The sequence below is a fragment of the Phascolarctos cinereus genome, unplaced genomic scaffold (assembly GCF_003287225.1).
Source record: "Phascolarctos cinereus isolate Bilbo 61053 unplaced genomic scaffold, phaCin_HiC Scaffold_1;HRSCAF=81, whole genome shotgun sequence".
NCBI classification, from domain to species: domain Eukaryota; kingdom Metazoa; phylum Chordata; class Mammalia; order Diprotodontia; family Phascolarctidae; genus Phascolarctos; species Phascolarctos cinereus.
Window position 1 is genome coordinate 181923665 of NW_027555514.1, and position 14600 is coordinate 181938264.

Consider the following 14600-nt stretch of genomic DNA (forward strand, 5'->3'; position numbering starts at 1 on the left):
ATAGCAGAACTTTTCACAGTAGCTAAGAACTCAAAAGTATATATCCATAGGAAGCAGATGGCTGAACAAATTGTGGCATATGAATATAATTAAATATTATTGGGCTGTGGAAATGATGAGTGCAAAGAATTCAGAGAAACTTGAGATGACTTCTCTGTACTGAACTGATATAGGGCAAAGTAAACAAGCCAGCTAGGTGGATTAAAGCACTGGGTTTGGAATCAGGAATCATGAGTTCAAATCCAGCCTCAGACATTTACTAACTGTGTGATCCTAGGCAAGTCACTTAACCCAATTTGCCTCTGTTCTTCATCTGTAAAATGAGCTGGAGAAGGAAATGGCAAATTACTCCACTATCTTTGCCAAGATACTTTGCCCTTTCACAAAAGAAAAACTAGCTGAATTGCAAAAAAGACATGGTAACACAACAGGTACTAAATAAAACTTTGTTGATTGAGTTAAATTAAATATAAGACCAAATCATAAATTAGTAAAGGGCAAAGAGGGCTTTGATCTGGGACGCTGACTGGAAGGTGGGAAGGTGCTTTTTTTCCCTCAATAGCCATCATCCCTATGCTTCATCTCAAGTTTCTCTTCTGGTCTATTTCACTGTGACAGCTATACCCCTGGCATCCTGTCCTTCACTTCTGGACCTACCTTCCCCCCAAGTTCTTAGAGGGCCAAAGGTTGGACCACCTCATCTCCTAGTGTGACTACATTTATGTTTAGATTGTTCCCTCTATTACCATATTCCCATCTTGGCCCTCATTTTTTGTCTCAGGTGAAATAATGATTCCACATAACATCCAAATTAAATTTTGGTTTGGGAGATTCACTTTAACTCTGGAAGTTCTGACCAAAGGCTGTATGATGAGCCACAATGTCTCTTTGTGTTCCAAATCATCTAGAGGTTCAGGCTAAATTTTAAATCAGTTGTTTCCACTAGGATTTTCTTAAGCCATGCCACCTGCATTGCAATAGTAAAGTCATTCATACATCTGATCTGAACATGCCTATATAGATCATGAGGAATATTTTCAAATTAAAATTTAGTATTATAAGCTTGATTTTAGCTCTGGCCTAACTGAAGCCAGTAGATGCCACATATGACTTGAACTCACATAGTTTCTAGCCCCAAACTCTTACCACTTTTTAAATTATTCCATAAGAACCCTTGAGCCATTTGAAATCCCTTCATGGAACCCAATATGATTTCTAACCAAGTCTGGCTGCGGACTCTTGATCTAAAAGCACCAAAATGAATGCCAACAGCAAAGGGATGTCACAAAAGAATAAGCTTTCTTTTCACACCTCCTTTGTCACCAGGGTTCTCTCTCTAAAAGAGAAAGGCTCCATTTCTCTTTTTATAGCTTAGGGCACAATGGTTTTAGATCAAAGCTACTGTCAAACATCTGAAATTTAATAAGCACTGTAACAAGAGTTCATATATTTAATTTTCTTCTATTGTTTATGCTACTCTAATCTGTTTAAATTTTGAAACTGAAAGACTTTTGAAATCTCCACTTGCTTGTTGGCTTTTTCTATTTCAGTCAACTTGGAATGAAATAACTCAGTTTCAAATCTTCAGATCTGTGTTGAGTCCAAATGCAAATACTATAGTACAATACTTAAAATTATAAATGAGCCTCATTAAATTTGCAGATTACATAAACCCAAGAGGGTTACCTGTCACAGTGGCTGCCAGCATCAGGATCAGAAAAGATAGAGGCAGGCTGAATCATTAGACTGAATCTAATAAGACGACTTTCAATAAGAATAAATGTGAAGTCTTACATTCAGTTTCAGAAAATGAACTTCACAAGTACAAGATGGAGGAAGCAGTTTGAAAAAGACAGGGGAGATTTTAATGGGCTGTGAGTTCTTTCAAGCCAACAGGGTAATACTGTAGACAAGAAAGCTAATTTGATCTTACACTGTATTAAGAATAACACAGTTTCCTGAAAATAGAAAATTAGAGTTCAGTTCAGCAACCCGTTAATAAATGTTTAACAACTGGCTCTCCCTCCAAAAATGTATACATGACACACTTTTAAGTGTAATCTGCATTAGTAACATTTTCTCCATTATTACTGGATCACCATTAGGCGTCCTTGCCAAGATGGGAAACAAAACACATATGACTAAAACTAAATCAACTTAATAACAGTAACAAAAGTTTTGCACAACATATACTTTGCAAAGTACCTTCCCTCAGCTCCTCAAAATGCTACAGGATAAGTAAGACAGGCATTATTTGACAGCTTCTTTTACCAAGACCACTGAGGCTTATTGGAAGAAAAAATGATTTGCCTTGGGGGCACACATCCATTTGGTGTTACATTGAGGACTAAGGTCAAATCTGTCTTCTTTTGCTTGTTTCTATTCATTATACTGCAAGAAGTGAACAGAGGATTAAGATTCGAAAGATCTAGGTTACGGGCTTAGCTCTGCCATTAACTACTTGTGGGATCAAGAGAAAGTCACTTGGACTTCAGTGTTCCCATCTGTAAAATTAGGTGGAATTCATTTCTAACTTCCCTCCAAGCTCTAATGTTCTATATTTAACAGGGACAGGTCCATGAAAGCTCAGTCCTAGGAGTATATACATTTGGTGAAACTACTTCTGGAAATGTCTAATGACAGGGAATGGAAGGTCTTGGGTCACTACTTCAGAGCATTCATAGGCATTTTGAAACTATTTTCTGCCTGCTTCTCAGGTGATAAAGATAAGGCTTTTTGGTTGCCTGAAAAGCCAGACCTGAGTGTGTAAACAAAAGGCAAAAACTAGCTAAATCAAAACAATATGACTGGAACATAGAGTATATAAACAGGAGGAGCATGAGATACGGCTGATGACAGGTAGTGGAAGGTCTTGAATGCCAAGCAGAAAAGTTGAACTTTATTTAATTAGCAATAGAGAGTCACTGCAGATTTTTCAGCAGAGGATCAACATAATCAGAATTATTATTCTGGAAGCAAAACATGGATTTGAACTAACTTAGATTAGCACAGTCTTATGATTTTTATTTGTGGTGCTTGGCCTAGTAGCAGGGGTGGGGAACCTGTGACCTGGAGGCCACACGTGGCCTTCTAGGTCATCAAGAACAGTCTGTGACATTTGGAACCAAAGAGCCACACTGAGGATCTAGAGGGCCACATGTGGTCTTGAGGTGACAGGTTCCCCACTCCTGGACACAGCCAGCTTCCTAGTTAGGAAGATTTGAGTTCAAGTCGGGTTTCTGACAATCTGTGTGACCCCAGGCAAGGCACAACCTCTTTATACACTAGTCAACTCTCTGATACTACAAGCTACAAACAGGTGCTGATCTTCATTGGTAGAGGGAGTTTCCATACAAGAAGGTCCCTACATTAAGAAAATCATAGGTCCCAACCCTTCCCCCCAACATTTAGTTTATATATTACATTATATATCTTGTCCACTTCCTTTAAAGCTTTACTTTTCTAAATGGGGAAGTTGTTGAGAAGGTAATTATGTATCATATGCACACACTAATTATTAAATTTCTTGTTTTACAATGTTTCATGAATGAAAAACCATTTACTAATAATATCTAGAACTTATATAGTACTTTAAGGATCATAAAGCACTTAGTGAATATTCTCATTTTATCCTTACAATAATTCTGAGAAGTAGGTGCTATTTTACAAATTAAGGAAAGCAGAGGGTATGTGACTTGCCCAGGGTCACACAACTGATAAAGGTCCAAAGCTGGATTTAAACTCATGTCTATCTTTACCCCAGGTCTAGTGTTTTACTTATTAAGCCGCAAGTGCTTGCTATGTGCCAAGCATCGTGCTAAAAATTCATGGTACAAATCAGAAATAGAAGATAGACCCTCTGCTCAAGAAGCTTATAGCATATGTAAGAAGAGTGGTGATCAGGAAGGAGTATTTTGGTTTGGAAAGTTGTAGAGATAGTGAGGAAGACCACAAGAAGAGCTGGAATGACACACCCTTTCCAGGAGCAAGGACGTAGTCAGTTTGACTATCATGAATGAAGTTAGCTTTTCACTTCCTTTCAATGTATTCTTTTATTGGTAATCAGTACCAATTAATAATTGGTAGTTCATCATTTACCTTTTTATGGTATTCACCATGCTGTGGGTGACAGCACTTTATTTAAGCTCCGGCTCTTTGATTCTATGACGTTTTGTGCCAGCAAGTTACATGGCACAACCATTCTTATGGATTTGCCATTTGACTCGAAACTGTCCCTTCTCTCTAAAATCTACCACCTTGATCTGAAACAGGCTTTTGTTCAACATATTGCTCAGACTAAAAAGTAATCAGGCTTTCAAGCAGTCAGCAAATTTTTATTATAAAATTAAAGGCAATTCAATTCAACTGAACAAGAATTTAAATGCCTACTAGGTGCAATATACTAGGTATAAAAAGGACAAATATAAGACCATCCTTGCTCTTGGGAGCTTGCATTCTACTTGGAGAATACCTAGATAAGTAAATACAAGATATCAAAAAATGAATATAAAGTCTTTTTGGGAGGCAGGGGACACTAATGACCAGGAGAATCAGGAAGGAGCTCATGAAGCATGTCGCTCTTGAATTGAGCCTTGAAGGGAGCTGGGTGTTCTGACAAAGTGAAGAGCAAGAGAAAATCCCAGGTATGGGAAATAACTAGTATGAGGCACATGCCATTTGGAGAGAACTGTAGATGTAAACATACATTAGGCTGGAGCCATTAGTGTTTGAGGGGGAGTAATATATAATCCCCATTGGTACCAGACTATGAAAGGCTTTAAGGGTCAATTTTTTCACAGAGGCAATGGAAGAGCCACTGAAGCTTCTTAAGCAGGAGAGGGTCATGGTAAGACCTGTGCTTTAGCAATTAAGTTTTGGAAGATACATCGGAAAGAGGAAAGGGTGGAGGTAATAAGACCAATTAAGGAATTACTGCAATAACTTAGGCAAAAGATGACGAAGGCCTGAACTAGGCTTGAGTCAAGGGAGAGAAGGGACACGTTAAAGAAGTAAAATCAATAACACTTGGCAACTGATTGCATATGTGGGTAAGTTATAGTGAGGAGTCAAGGGGCATATGTTCAGGTTAATGAGCTATTATGTTCAAATAAAGCAATTTTATTATAAAATATCCACGTAGACTTATATGGGTACCTATAGCTATTCCTTTCTGCAAAAATCCATCATTAAAATGCCAACATAGTCCCAGGAATGCCAAATGGCTGTGAATCATGGCACACAAGGACTCAGAAGACTCAGAGTTGCAGATGACCGAGGAAACAATAGAGAGACATATTGGATTTCAGGGTGAAACATATCTACCAATGATAGTTTCTACACAAGAAGTATTCCTTATACAAAAATATCATCAAGGACAAGCAATAATGGAAAAGGGAGTGGCCTAATAATGCCATGACTGGCTAATAGATGGGCAGTGTCACACTGGTAGAAATGAAATATCAAAAAGAATCATAGAAAAGCCTCCAGTGCATTGTGTAGATGCCTCATGGAGAATTTAGGGAATCCTATGGATAAATATTGCTCAAGCTGAAAATGGGCAATAATTACACAGGATGAGGATTGATAGTTCCCAGAGGAACAACTGGAGAGAGTGACCATATTAATGGAGCCACTAAAGATAGAATTACAGATGAAACATTATTGTGTTCTTTGCTATGTTGGCCTTTGACATCACCCAAACAATCTAACCCACTGACAAGGGTTAATTAGTCTATCAAGAACGATTTTCATGACATGATGATATACTTAGAGAATCCTAGAGAATCAAGTAAAAAACTACTTGAAATAATAAACAACTTCAGCAAAGTTGCAGGCTATAAAATAAACCCACATAAATCATCAGCATTTCTGTATATTACCAACAAAGCCCAACAGCAAGAGATAGAAAGAGAAATCCCATTTAAACTTACTGTAGACATTATAAAATATTTAGGAGTCTACCTCCCGAAACAAACCCAGGAACTCTTATGAACACAATTACAAAACACTTTTCACACAAATAAAATTAGATCTAAATAATAAGAAAAACATCAGTTGCTCATGGGTAGGCCGATCTAATATAATAAAAATGACAACCCTACCTAAGCTAATTTACTTATTCACTGGCATACCAATCAAACTACCAAAAAATTATTTCATAGAATTAGAAAAAATAATAACAAGATTCATTTGGAAAAACAAAAGGTCCAGAATATCAAAGGAATCTAATGAAAAGAAATGCAGGGGAAGGTTGCCTAGCAATTTTGGATCTTAAATTGTATTATAAAGCAGCAATCATCAAAACTACTTGGTACTGGCCAAGAAATAGGGAGGTGGATCAGTGGAATAGGTTAAATATGCAAGACACAGTAGTCAATGTTATAGTAATCTATTATTTGATAAACCCAAAGACCCCAGCTCCTGGGATAAGAACCCACTCTGAAAAAAACTGCCAGGAAAACTGGAAAAGAGTATGGCAGAAACTAGGCATTGATCAAAATCTCACAACATAATACCAAAATAAAGTCAAAATGGGTTCATGACTTAGATATAAAGGCTGATACCGTAAGTAAACTGGGAGAACAAGGAATAGTTTACTTATCAGATCTATGGAGAACAGAAGAATTCACGACCAAACAGGAGATAGAGAACATTATGAAAAGCAAAATGGATAATTTTGATTACATTAAATTGAAAAGTTCTTGCACAAACAAAGCCAATGCAACTAAGATTAGAAGGAAGGTAGAAAATTGGGAAAGAATTTTTACAACCAGTCTCTCTGATAAAGGCCTCATTTCTAAAATATATAGAGAATTAAGACAAATTTATAAGAACACAAGCCATTCCCCAATTGATAAATAGTCAAAGGATATGAACAGACAGTTCTCAGATGAAGAAATTAAAGTCATCTATAGTCATATGAAAAAATGCTCTAAATCATTATTGATTAGAGAAATGCAAATCAAAACAACTCTGAGGTACCACATCACACCTATCAGATTGGCCAACATGACAAAAGAGGAAAATGATAAATGTTGGAGAAAATGTGGGAAAGTTGGAACACTAATGCATTGTTGGTGAAGTTGTGAAATGATCCAACCATTCTGGAGAACAATTTGGAACTATGCCCAAAGGGCTATAAAAATGTGCATACCCTTTGATCCAGCAGTAGCACTTCCAGGGCTATATCCCAAAGAGATCAAACAAATGGGAAAAGGACCCACATGTACAAAAATATTCATAGCAGCTCTTTTTGTGGTGGCAAAGAATTGGAAATTGAGAGGATGCCCATCAATTGGGGAATGGCTGAGCAAGTTATATGGTATATGAATGTAATGGAATACTATTGTGCTATAAGAAATGATGAACAGGCTGACTTCAGAAAAACCTAGAAAGACTTATATGGTCTGATGCTGAGTGAAGTGAGCAGAACCAAGAGGACTTTGTACACAATAACAGTCATGTTACGTGATAACTAATATTGTTAAACTGAACCCTTCTCAGCATTACAAGGATCTAAGACATCTCCAGAGGCCTTGGAATGGAAAATGCTGTTCACATTCAAAGAAAGAACTATGGAAGTCAAATTGCTATCACTTATTTTTACCTCTGTTGAGTTTTGTTTCATCTTTCTGATGGTTCCTCCTATTGGTTTTAATTTTTACTTACAACTTCACTAATGTGAAAATATGTTTAATAGGAATGTAAATGTAAAGCCTATATCAGATTGTGCGCCATCTTGGGGTGGTGGGGAGGAAGGGGGACAAAAATTTTCAACTCAAAAGCATATGGAAGTGATTGTTGATAAATCAAAATATATTAATAAAATTTAAAAAAATAAAAAAATAAAAAAGTAGACAAAAAAAAAAAGTACTACCATAAAAAAAAAGAACAATTTTCAGCAGCAGCAAATACCCCCTAGCAACCTGATTAACTTATAGTGGATTTCTTGTTCCTAAAATAATCACTGTTTCATAGGAAGCCACAAATTATTGTGGCCCCTACCTGATAATCCCTAATTTCCTATGAACATGAAAGGATGTACACATGACATAAATTGGATGGGTAGATTGGAGCCAAAAGGTAGAAGGTCTTAACTGCCACTATCTGATGCTTATGATACATTGCATAGGGACTCATTAGATTTTATATAAAATAACTGCATGATCAGATGGAGATATGTGTAATATGTTACAACCAAAGTGCAGTGAATCCTAGGAAATTTGTGTCATCATCTTGCTGTTCCTCACATGTTCCTCTCTTTTCACTTTCTTTATCATCCTTCCTTCCTATTCTCCTAATCCTTTTGTTTTTCCTCTTCATGTTTTAATCATAGGTCATACTGGAGGTTGTATTAACTTAGAGATCATTTGATCTAATTTCTTTATCTTAAAAATATGGAAACTTGGGGCAGCTAGGTGGCACAGTGGATAGAGCACTGGCCCTGAACTCAGGAAGACCTGAGTTCAAATTTGGCCTCAGACCAAACACTTGACACCTACTAGCTGTGTGACTCTGGGCAAGTCACTTAACCCCAATTGCCTAAAAAAGAAAAACAAAAACAAAAAACAAAAAATATGGAAACTTATAGTTTCTGTCACCTAAGAACTTAGCTGCAGAATTAGAACTAAAATCTAGGTATCCTGACAAGGTCTGCTGCCTTTGCACTTCAAGCAAATTATTTTTGGTATGACTACGCATCCAAAGAAGGTACTTGGAGGATCATACTGAAGAGAGTACTTACTTGTTAACACAGTGATTGATCTGGCTGGTTTGATCATAACATTTGCATTCACTACCACCAAAGTTATTATGTAATAAAGACCATGATAGCTGGCATTGAAGACCACAGGGGCGGGCAGTGTGCTGTTAAATTCCTCAAATTGGAAGAAATAATTCTTAGATTCACCAGTTATCTTCACAACATATACAGATGATGAACTCACGACATCTGAAGCTTCCAGGGAGACAACTATGCTGTTATCATCTTGCACAGTAACATGGAAAGATGTAGCATTCTGTTGAGATATAAAAAGACAAAAGAAACAGAGATAAAATTCACACTATCATCCAGATTCATATAAAGGATATGCATCTAATAACTGAAAGTTGCAGAAATTAATTTTCCCAACTAGATTATGATTTTTTAAAAAAAAAACTAATGGAAACTGAATTGAGCCAGGAAGAAATACATGAACACTGAAGTAGCTGAACTTAATATCAATGACTCAGGATCTTTTCATGGTTTTGCATTTCCTTTTTTCCCTCATGACTTCAAATGATCTCTCCATTTAATGCACCACAGTGGTTCTTGGTTTTACTGTATGAGAGAATGTCTACTGTCATGGAAGGGTTTTTTTTTTTAAATTTCACTTTGGGAAAGGGGGAATATTAGGTGGATATTACGATAATCCAAAGTGGCAAACAGAATCAGCACATTGATGAAAATGCCCAGGAAAATGTTTTCTCTCATCCCTATTCTTCATTAGGAGGGACATATTCTCATTGAGAAACTTCCTTATGTAAGAATCAGCTCTCTCTGTATAAGAGAAGTTGAAAGGCTGAAGGAGAGATAGGAATTGGGAAAAAGGGTCAAAGATTTTGACCCAACTCCGGAGATAAAAGTTTAAGGTAAGTTAAATCACATGGATAATTGCCTTTTAATGATATACTGAAAGGTAGAATCATGACTGATTGCACCTAAATATTGCTTATGAGGTACTTCCTAGAATAGTCAGGAAACCTAGGTGGAAAAATGATTAAGCAGTCAGGGAACCTCGACTGAAGAATGACTAAGCTATTAAGCAGAAAATGACTTCAGATTAGTTTCTTTGCTGACAGGTACTTAACAATAACAATACCTTATAAGTGTTAAGGACTTTTTAGCTTACAAAGCACTTTCTAATATAGTATCTTATTTGATCATCAAAACAGCCTTATGGGATAAACAGGACAGATAATTGCAATTTCTATTTTACAAATGAGGAAACCAAGACCCAGAGAATGTAAACTTGAAATCACACAGAAAACGGCAGGAGCAGGTCTAAAATGCAGTTCTTCTACCTACCCATTTTCTGTTTAATATCATCAGTATTCTCTACACCAGGACCTCTTTTAATGGATCACCAGCCTTGAAGTCAGGAGAACTTGAATTCAAATCTGGCCTCAGACATTTGACACTAGCTGTGTGACTCTAGGCAAGTCACTTAACCCCAATTACCTCACCCAAAAAAAAATTAATCAATTAATTAATTAATTCCATTTCCCATTTTAGGAGCAGCTAGGTGGTACAGTGGATAGAGCACCAGCTCTGGAGTCAGGAGGATTTGAGTTCAAATCTGGCCTCAGACACTTGACACTTACTAGCTGTGTGACCCTGGGCAGGTCACTTAAGCCTTATTGCCATACACACACACACACACACACACACACACACACACACACAAACACACACAAACACATCCTTAATTGCAATTACAATTTCAGAAAAGGGAATCACGTATACAGACAATCACCAAGATAGACTAACAAAAAACCAATTATTTATTTATAATTAGAGTTACCTTAGAATATTAAATAATGTCACTATTAAACATACATTCCCTGAATAGCATAGCAATCCAGTGTTTGAAGGAAAAGCTAACCAAAATACAAAAAAGATTTCTGTGATCTATCATACTAATCATAGGTGACTTTAGCATTCCTCCATCAGAGCTTGAGAAAGCTAACAGAAAGATAAGCAATGAGAACATTAAAGACTTGAACAGAATGTTAGGAAAATTGGATTTGAGGCATATGGAGAACAATGAATGGCAATCTTAGTATATTTCTTAGACTTCCATAAGATTTTTACATGTATTGATGTTTTACTAAGACATAAACATTTATGAAAATATAGAAATCTTAAATACATAATTTTTCAAATAATGATATAACCAAAGCTATTTAATTAAGAAAATATGAAAAAGGATAAAGTTTTAAAAGGAGATTTTAAATGTGTTTGTGCATATATATATATGTATATATATATATATGTATACATATATATATATATACATACACACACATATATTCATGTATACATATATGAATATAAATATGTTTGGGTCAAGGACAAAACCATAGAAACCTTATTAAATTATTAAAGACAATAATGCTGGTAATAGAGCATACCATACATTATGGTACACAGCTAAAACAGTAATATGAGGAAAATTACAACTCAAGATGTATATTAGCAAAAGAAAAAGCAAAGATTATTCAATTGTGAATTGTAATATATTAAAAATTATAAAACCTGCAAATTAATAATGCCAAAAAAAAGGCAAAGGAGACATAAAAGGATCAGGAATTCAGAGTAGGAAGAAGGTAAGCTAGTTTACTTGCATAATTTTAAAGATAAGGAACCTGAAGCTGAAGACTTTAAGTACTTTGCCCAAGGTCACATTGCTGAAAGCAACAGAATTGGGATTAACAACCAGGTGCTTTGATTCCAAATTCAGTATTCTTTTCACTTTACTATAAAAAAATAATAAATTTAAAATATTTTAGAAATGAACTAGTAGATAAAACAAAGAGCTGTTTTCTGAAAAAGCTAATAAAATCTATATGCATATATAATGATTATTAGTTCATTTAATCTTTTTAAATAAACAGGTCAACAATTAAATCTCCTGTTATATGCCAAGCTGCTAAATGCTGAGCTCAGTGCTGGAGATACAAAGAAAGGCAAAAACAAAAAACAAAAGAACCCCTAAAAAACAAAAAAACAGTCCCTACTCTCAAGAGGTTCATGGACTGAGGGTTGAAACAACATCCAAACAGTAATGTTCAAGTAGGATATATACAGAATAAATTGGAGATAATCTCAGAGGAAGACACTAAGAAATAAAACTATAAAAGTAAACCATGAGAAGGAACACCTTATAACAAATGGAGAGGAATTTTTTTAAATAATCAGAAATAAGCACATCAAATAGAATGCCAGCAATATTAAAAACTTAAATGGATGCAGTTATGTGAAAAAATAAAATTCTAAAGTTAGCAAAATGAAAAATAGTTTAAATAAATCAATCCCAGAAAGGATTTGAGCAGTTCATAAATTAATTCACAAGAAGGAAAAAAAAGGGGGGGCAGCTAGGTGGCGCAGTGGATAGAGCAAGGGCCATGGATTCAGGAGGACCTGAGCTCAAATCCGGCCTCAGACACATAACACTTACTAACTGTGTGACTCTGGGCAAGTCACTTAACCCCATTGCCTAGCAAATTAGAAAAAAGAAGAAGGAAAAAAACTGTAGAAGTACACAGACTTACTACTGAATTCTATCAAACATTTACGAAACAAAGGGTTCTCATTCCACATCAATTGTTTTTAAAAAGAGAAATATTTTACATATTTTATTTATTCTGTATAGGATTTCCCTTTCTATTTTCTCCCTGGATTTAGTTATTGCTAAGCAGAAATGCTGACAACTTTGGGAGATTTTTTTTTATCCTATTAATGTACTGATACTACTTGTAAAATAGCAGAATACAAAAGAAATCCACAAAAATCACAGCATTTCTATACAATGGTAATAAAATCCAGAATGGAAATTCCATTCAGAATAATTACAGAATGCAAAATGCATGAAGTCCCTAGCAGTCATTCTAATAAGACACACAAATATAATTATAAAAGACTCTTTAAAGAAATAAAGATTGAGTTAAATAATTGGAAGGATATTCATTGCTCATAGCTAGCCTTCCCCCAATGTAATCAAAATGAGAATTCCATTTAAATTAATTTACAAATTTAATCCCATACCAATTAAACTTCCATGGGGTGTTTACAGAACTAGGCAAAATAATAACAAAATTGATTTGATCATCAAAATAGCCCTATGCGATATGCAGGGCAGATACTGTAATTTCTATTTTACAAATGAGGAAACTGAGGCCCAGAGATCATAAGCTTGAAATCACACAGAAAATGGAAGGCACAGGTCTAAAATGCAGTTCTTCTCCCTACCCATTTTCTGCTTAATATCATCAGTACCCTCTACCCAGGGGACCTCTTTTAATGAAGGGTGGAGAACCTCCTTTAAAGAGGTCCCCAGGCCGGCCATCTCTTAATTTCCCACCTGAATGTACTACTTTGGACTTCATCTTGCCCCAAGTACATTTCCCTCTTTTCCTTACCAACTGTCCCTCTTGAAGATAATACATCTTCCCTTTGGACCTATGCTCCCTGCTTTCCTATCCTTTGATTTGGATTCCAAATACTCCTTCCCCTAGAATTGGAAAACATGACCCCTGTTCAGAGAAATTCTCCTGGTCATAGCATCCCAACTTCCAGGAAAACACATTAGAGTGCTCCTCTTTTATGGGTAAAACTTAACTCCTATTTCCCTTTACAGTTTCAACTCACCAATACATTCTCCCTACCATCCGAAAGCCCAAAAGATACAGAAAGGGTTAAAAAAGTCACATGGACTTTTCCTCTCAATGCCTGGTCAGGTGGTAGTGTAACTCTGGATCCCTTCTTTCTTTGCTCTCCCTGACCAATGTCTTTCCCTCTCTACTATTCTCCCACCCTCACAAAAATATAATTTTTAATAATGCATTTTTCAATATCTGAAGGATTAACAGAGACAGAAGTAAAAATCTGGTCATCTGAGTCCAAGTCCTGAGTGCTTTCTGTGATACAGACACAACAATATCTTCTTAATACACTAAATAGAATGTTCTAACCTCTCCCTATAAACAAAGGCAAAGCAGTAATATTTGGAATAGTTATAATTAAGAAATAATTTCCCATGTTAGATTTTGGTTTAATTTATAATTTCCATCATCTCATTATACAAAAAAGATCACTGTCCTCATGCTATTTTGTTGTAGGAGATGGCAGGAATAACAATCTGACATTTATGTGTTATAAATGAAACTCAAAAACAGTGTTGTCTTCCACAACAGCTGTAAAAAGACATTATGTATTTTGCTTCATCAAGTGAAAAGATGCCATTCTTTCTGAAGGATGGGTATTTGTTTAAGTCCTGAATTGGTGTATGGCATTAAGGAAATATCATTAATTTTCCTTGTCAGAATATAGCAGTTAGTATTAGCTTCCCCATTAGACTTTCCTCTTGTAACATTTCTAATAATTATTAAAATAATAAAGAAATAGAAATGCACTTGTAACTTTTAGAGGGAGAGTATCAATTAGATTTTAGCCAAATGGCAAAATAAATTCCAATGGTAAGGGTGAAAATGTTAAAAATAAAATTCATCATAGAAAGGACTAAATCTCTTCTTTATACTTCTGGCCATTAGTTTAAAAACTCTGTAATTAAAGACAAGCTGTCTTTCTGAGAACTGACATACATAGTTTTGAGATGATCTATGCTTTATGTTTTGATCCAAATGCCTGTGTTCAATAAGCTTTAATTCAACTCAAAACAGTAGGAATAAAAGTGAATAAAGTAATTTAACTCATTCATTAGTGGCTGGAATGAACCAAGAAGAGAAAGAATGGGTGAAAATCACATATACTTTTTTTTAAAGTGAGATCACATTACAAATTTTTTTTAAAACTTGAAGCATTCTATGGAATGAGTGCCTCC

General features: G+C 35.5%; 1 protein-coding gene across 3 annotated transcripts in view; it reads right to left on the minus strand.

The window, feature by feature from the left end:
• The window catches only part of PTPRO (protein tyrosine phosphatase receptor type O), a 216784-nt gene that overhangs the window by 106676 nt on the left and 95508 nt on the right, over positions 1-14600 (minus strand). For all 3 annotated transcript variants that reach the window (XM_020994337.2, XM_020994336.2, XM_020994335.2), the window contains exon 2: positions 8744-9017. In XM_020994337.2, coding sequence (XP_020849996.1) covers positions 8744-9017 — 274 coding nt within the window. The remainder of the gene's footprint in view (positions 1-8743; positions 9018-14600) is intronic.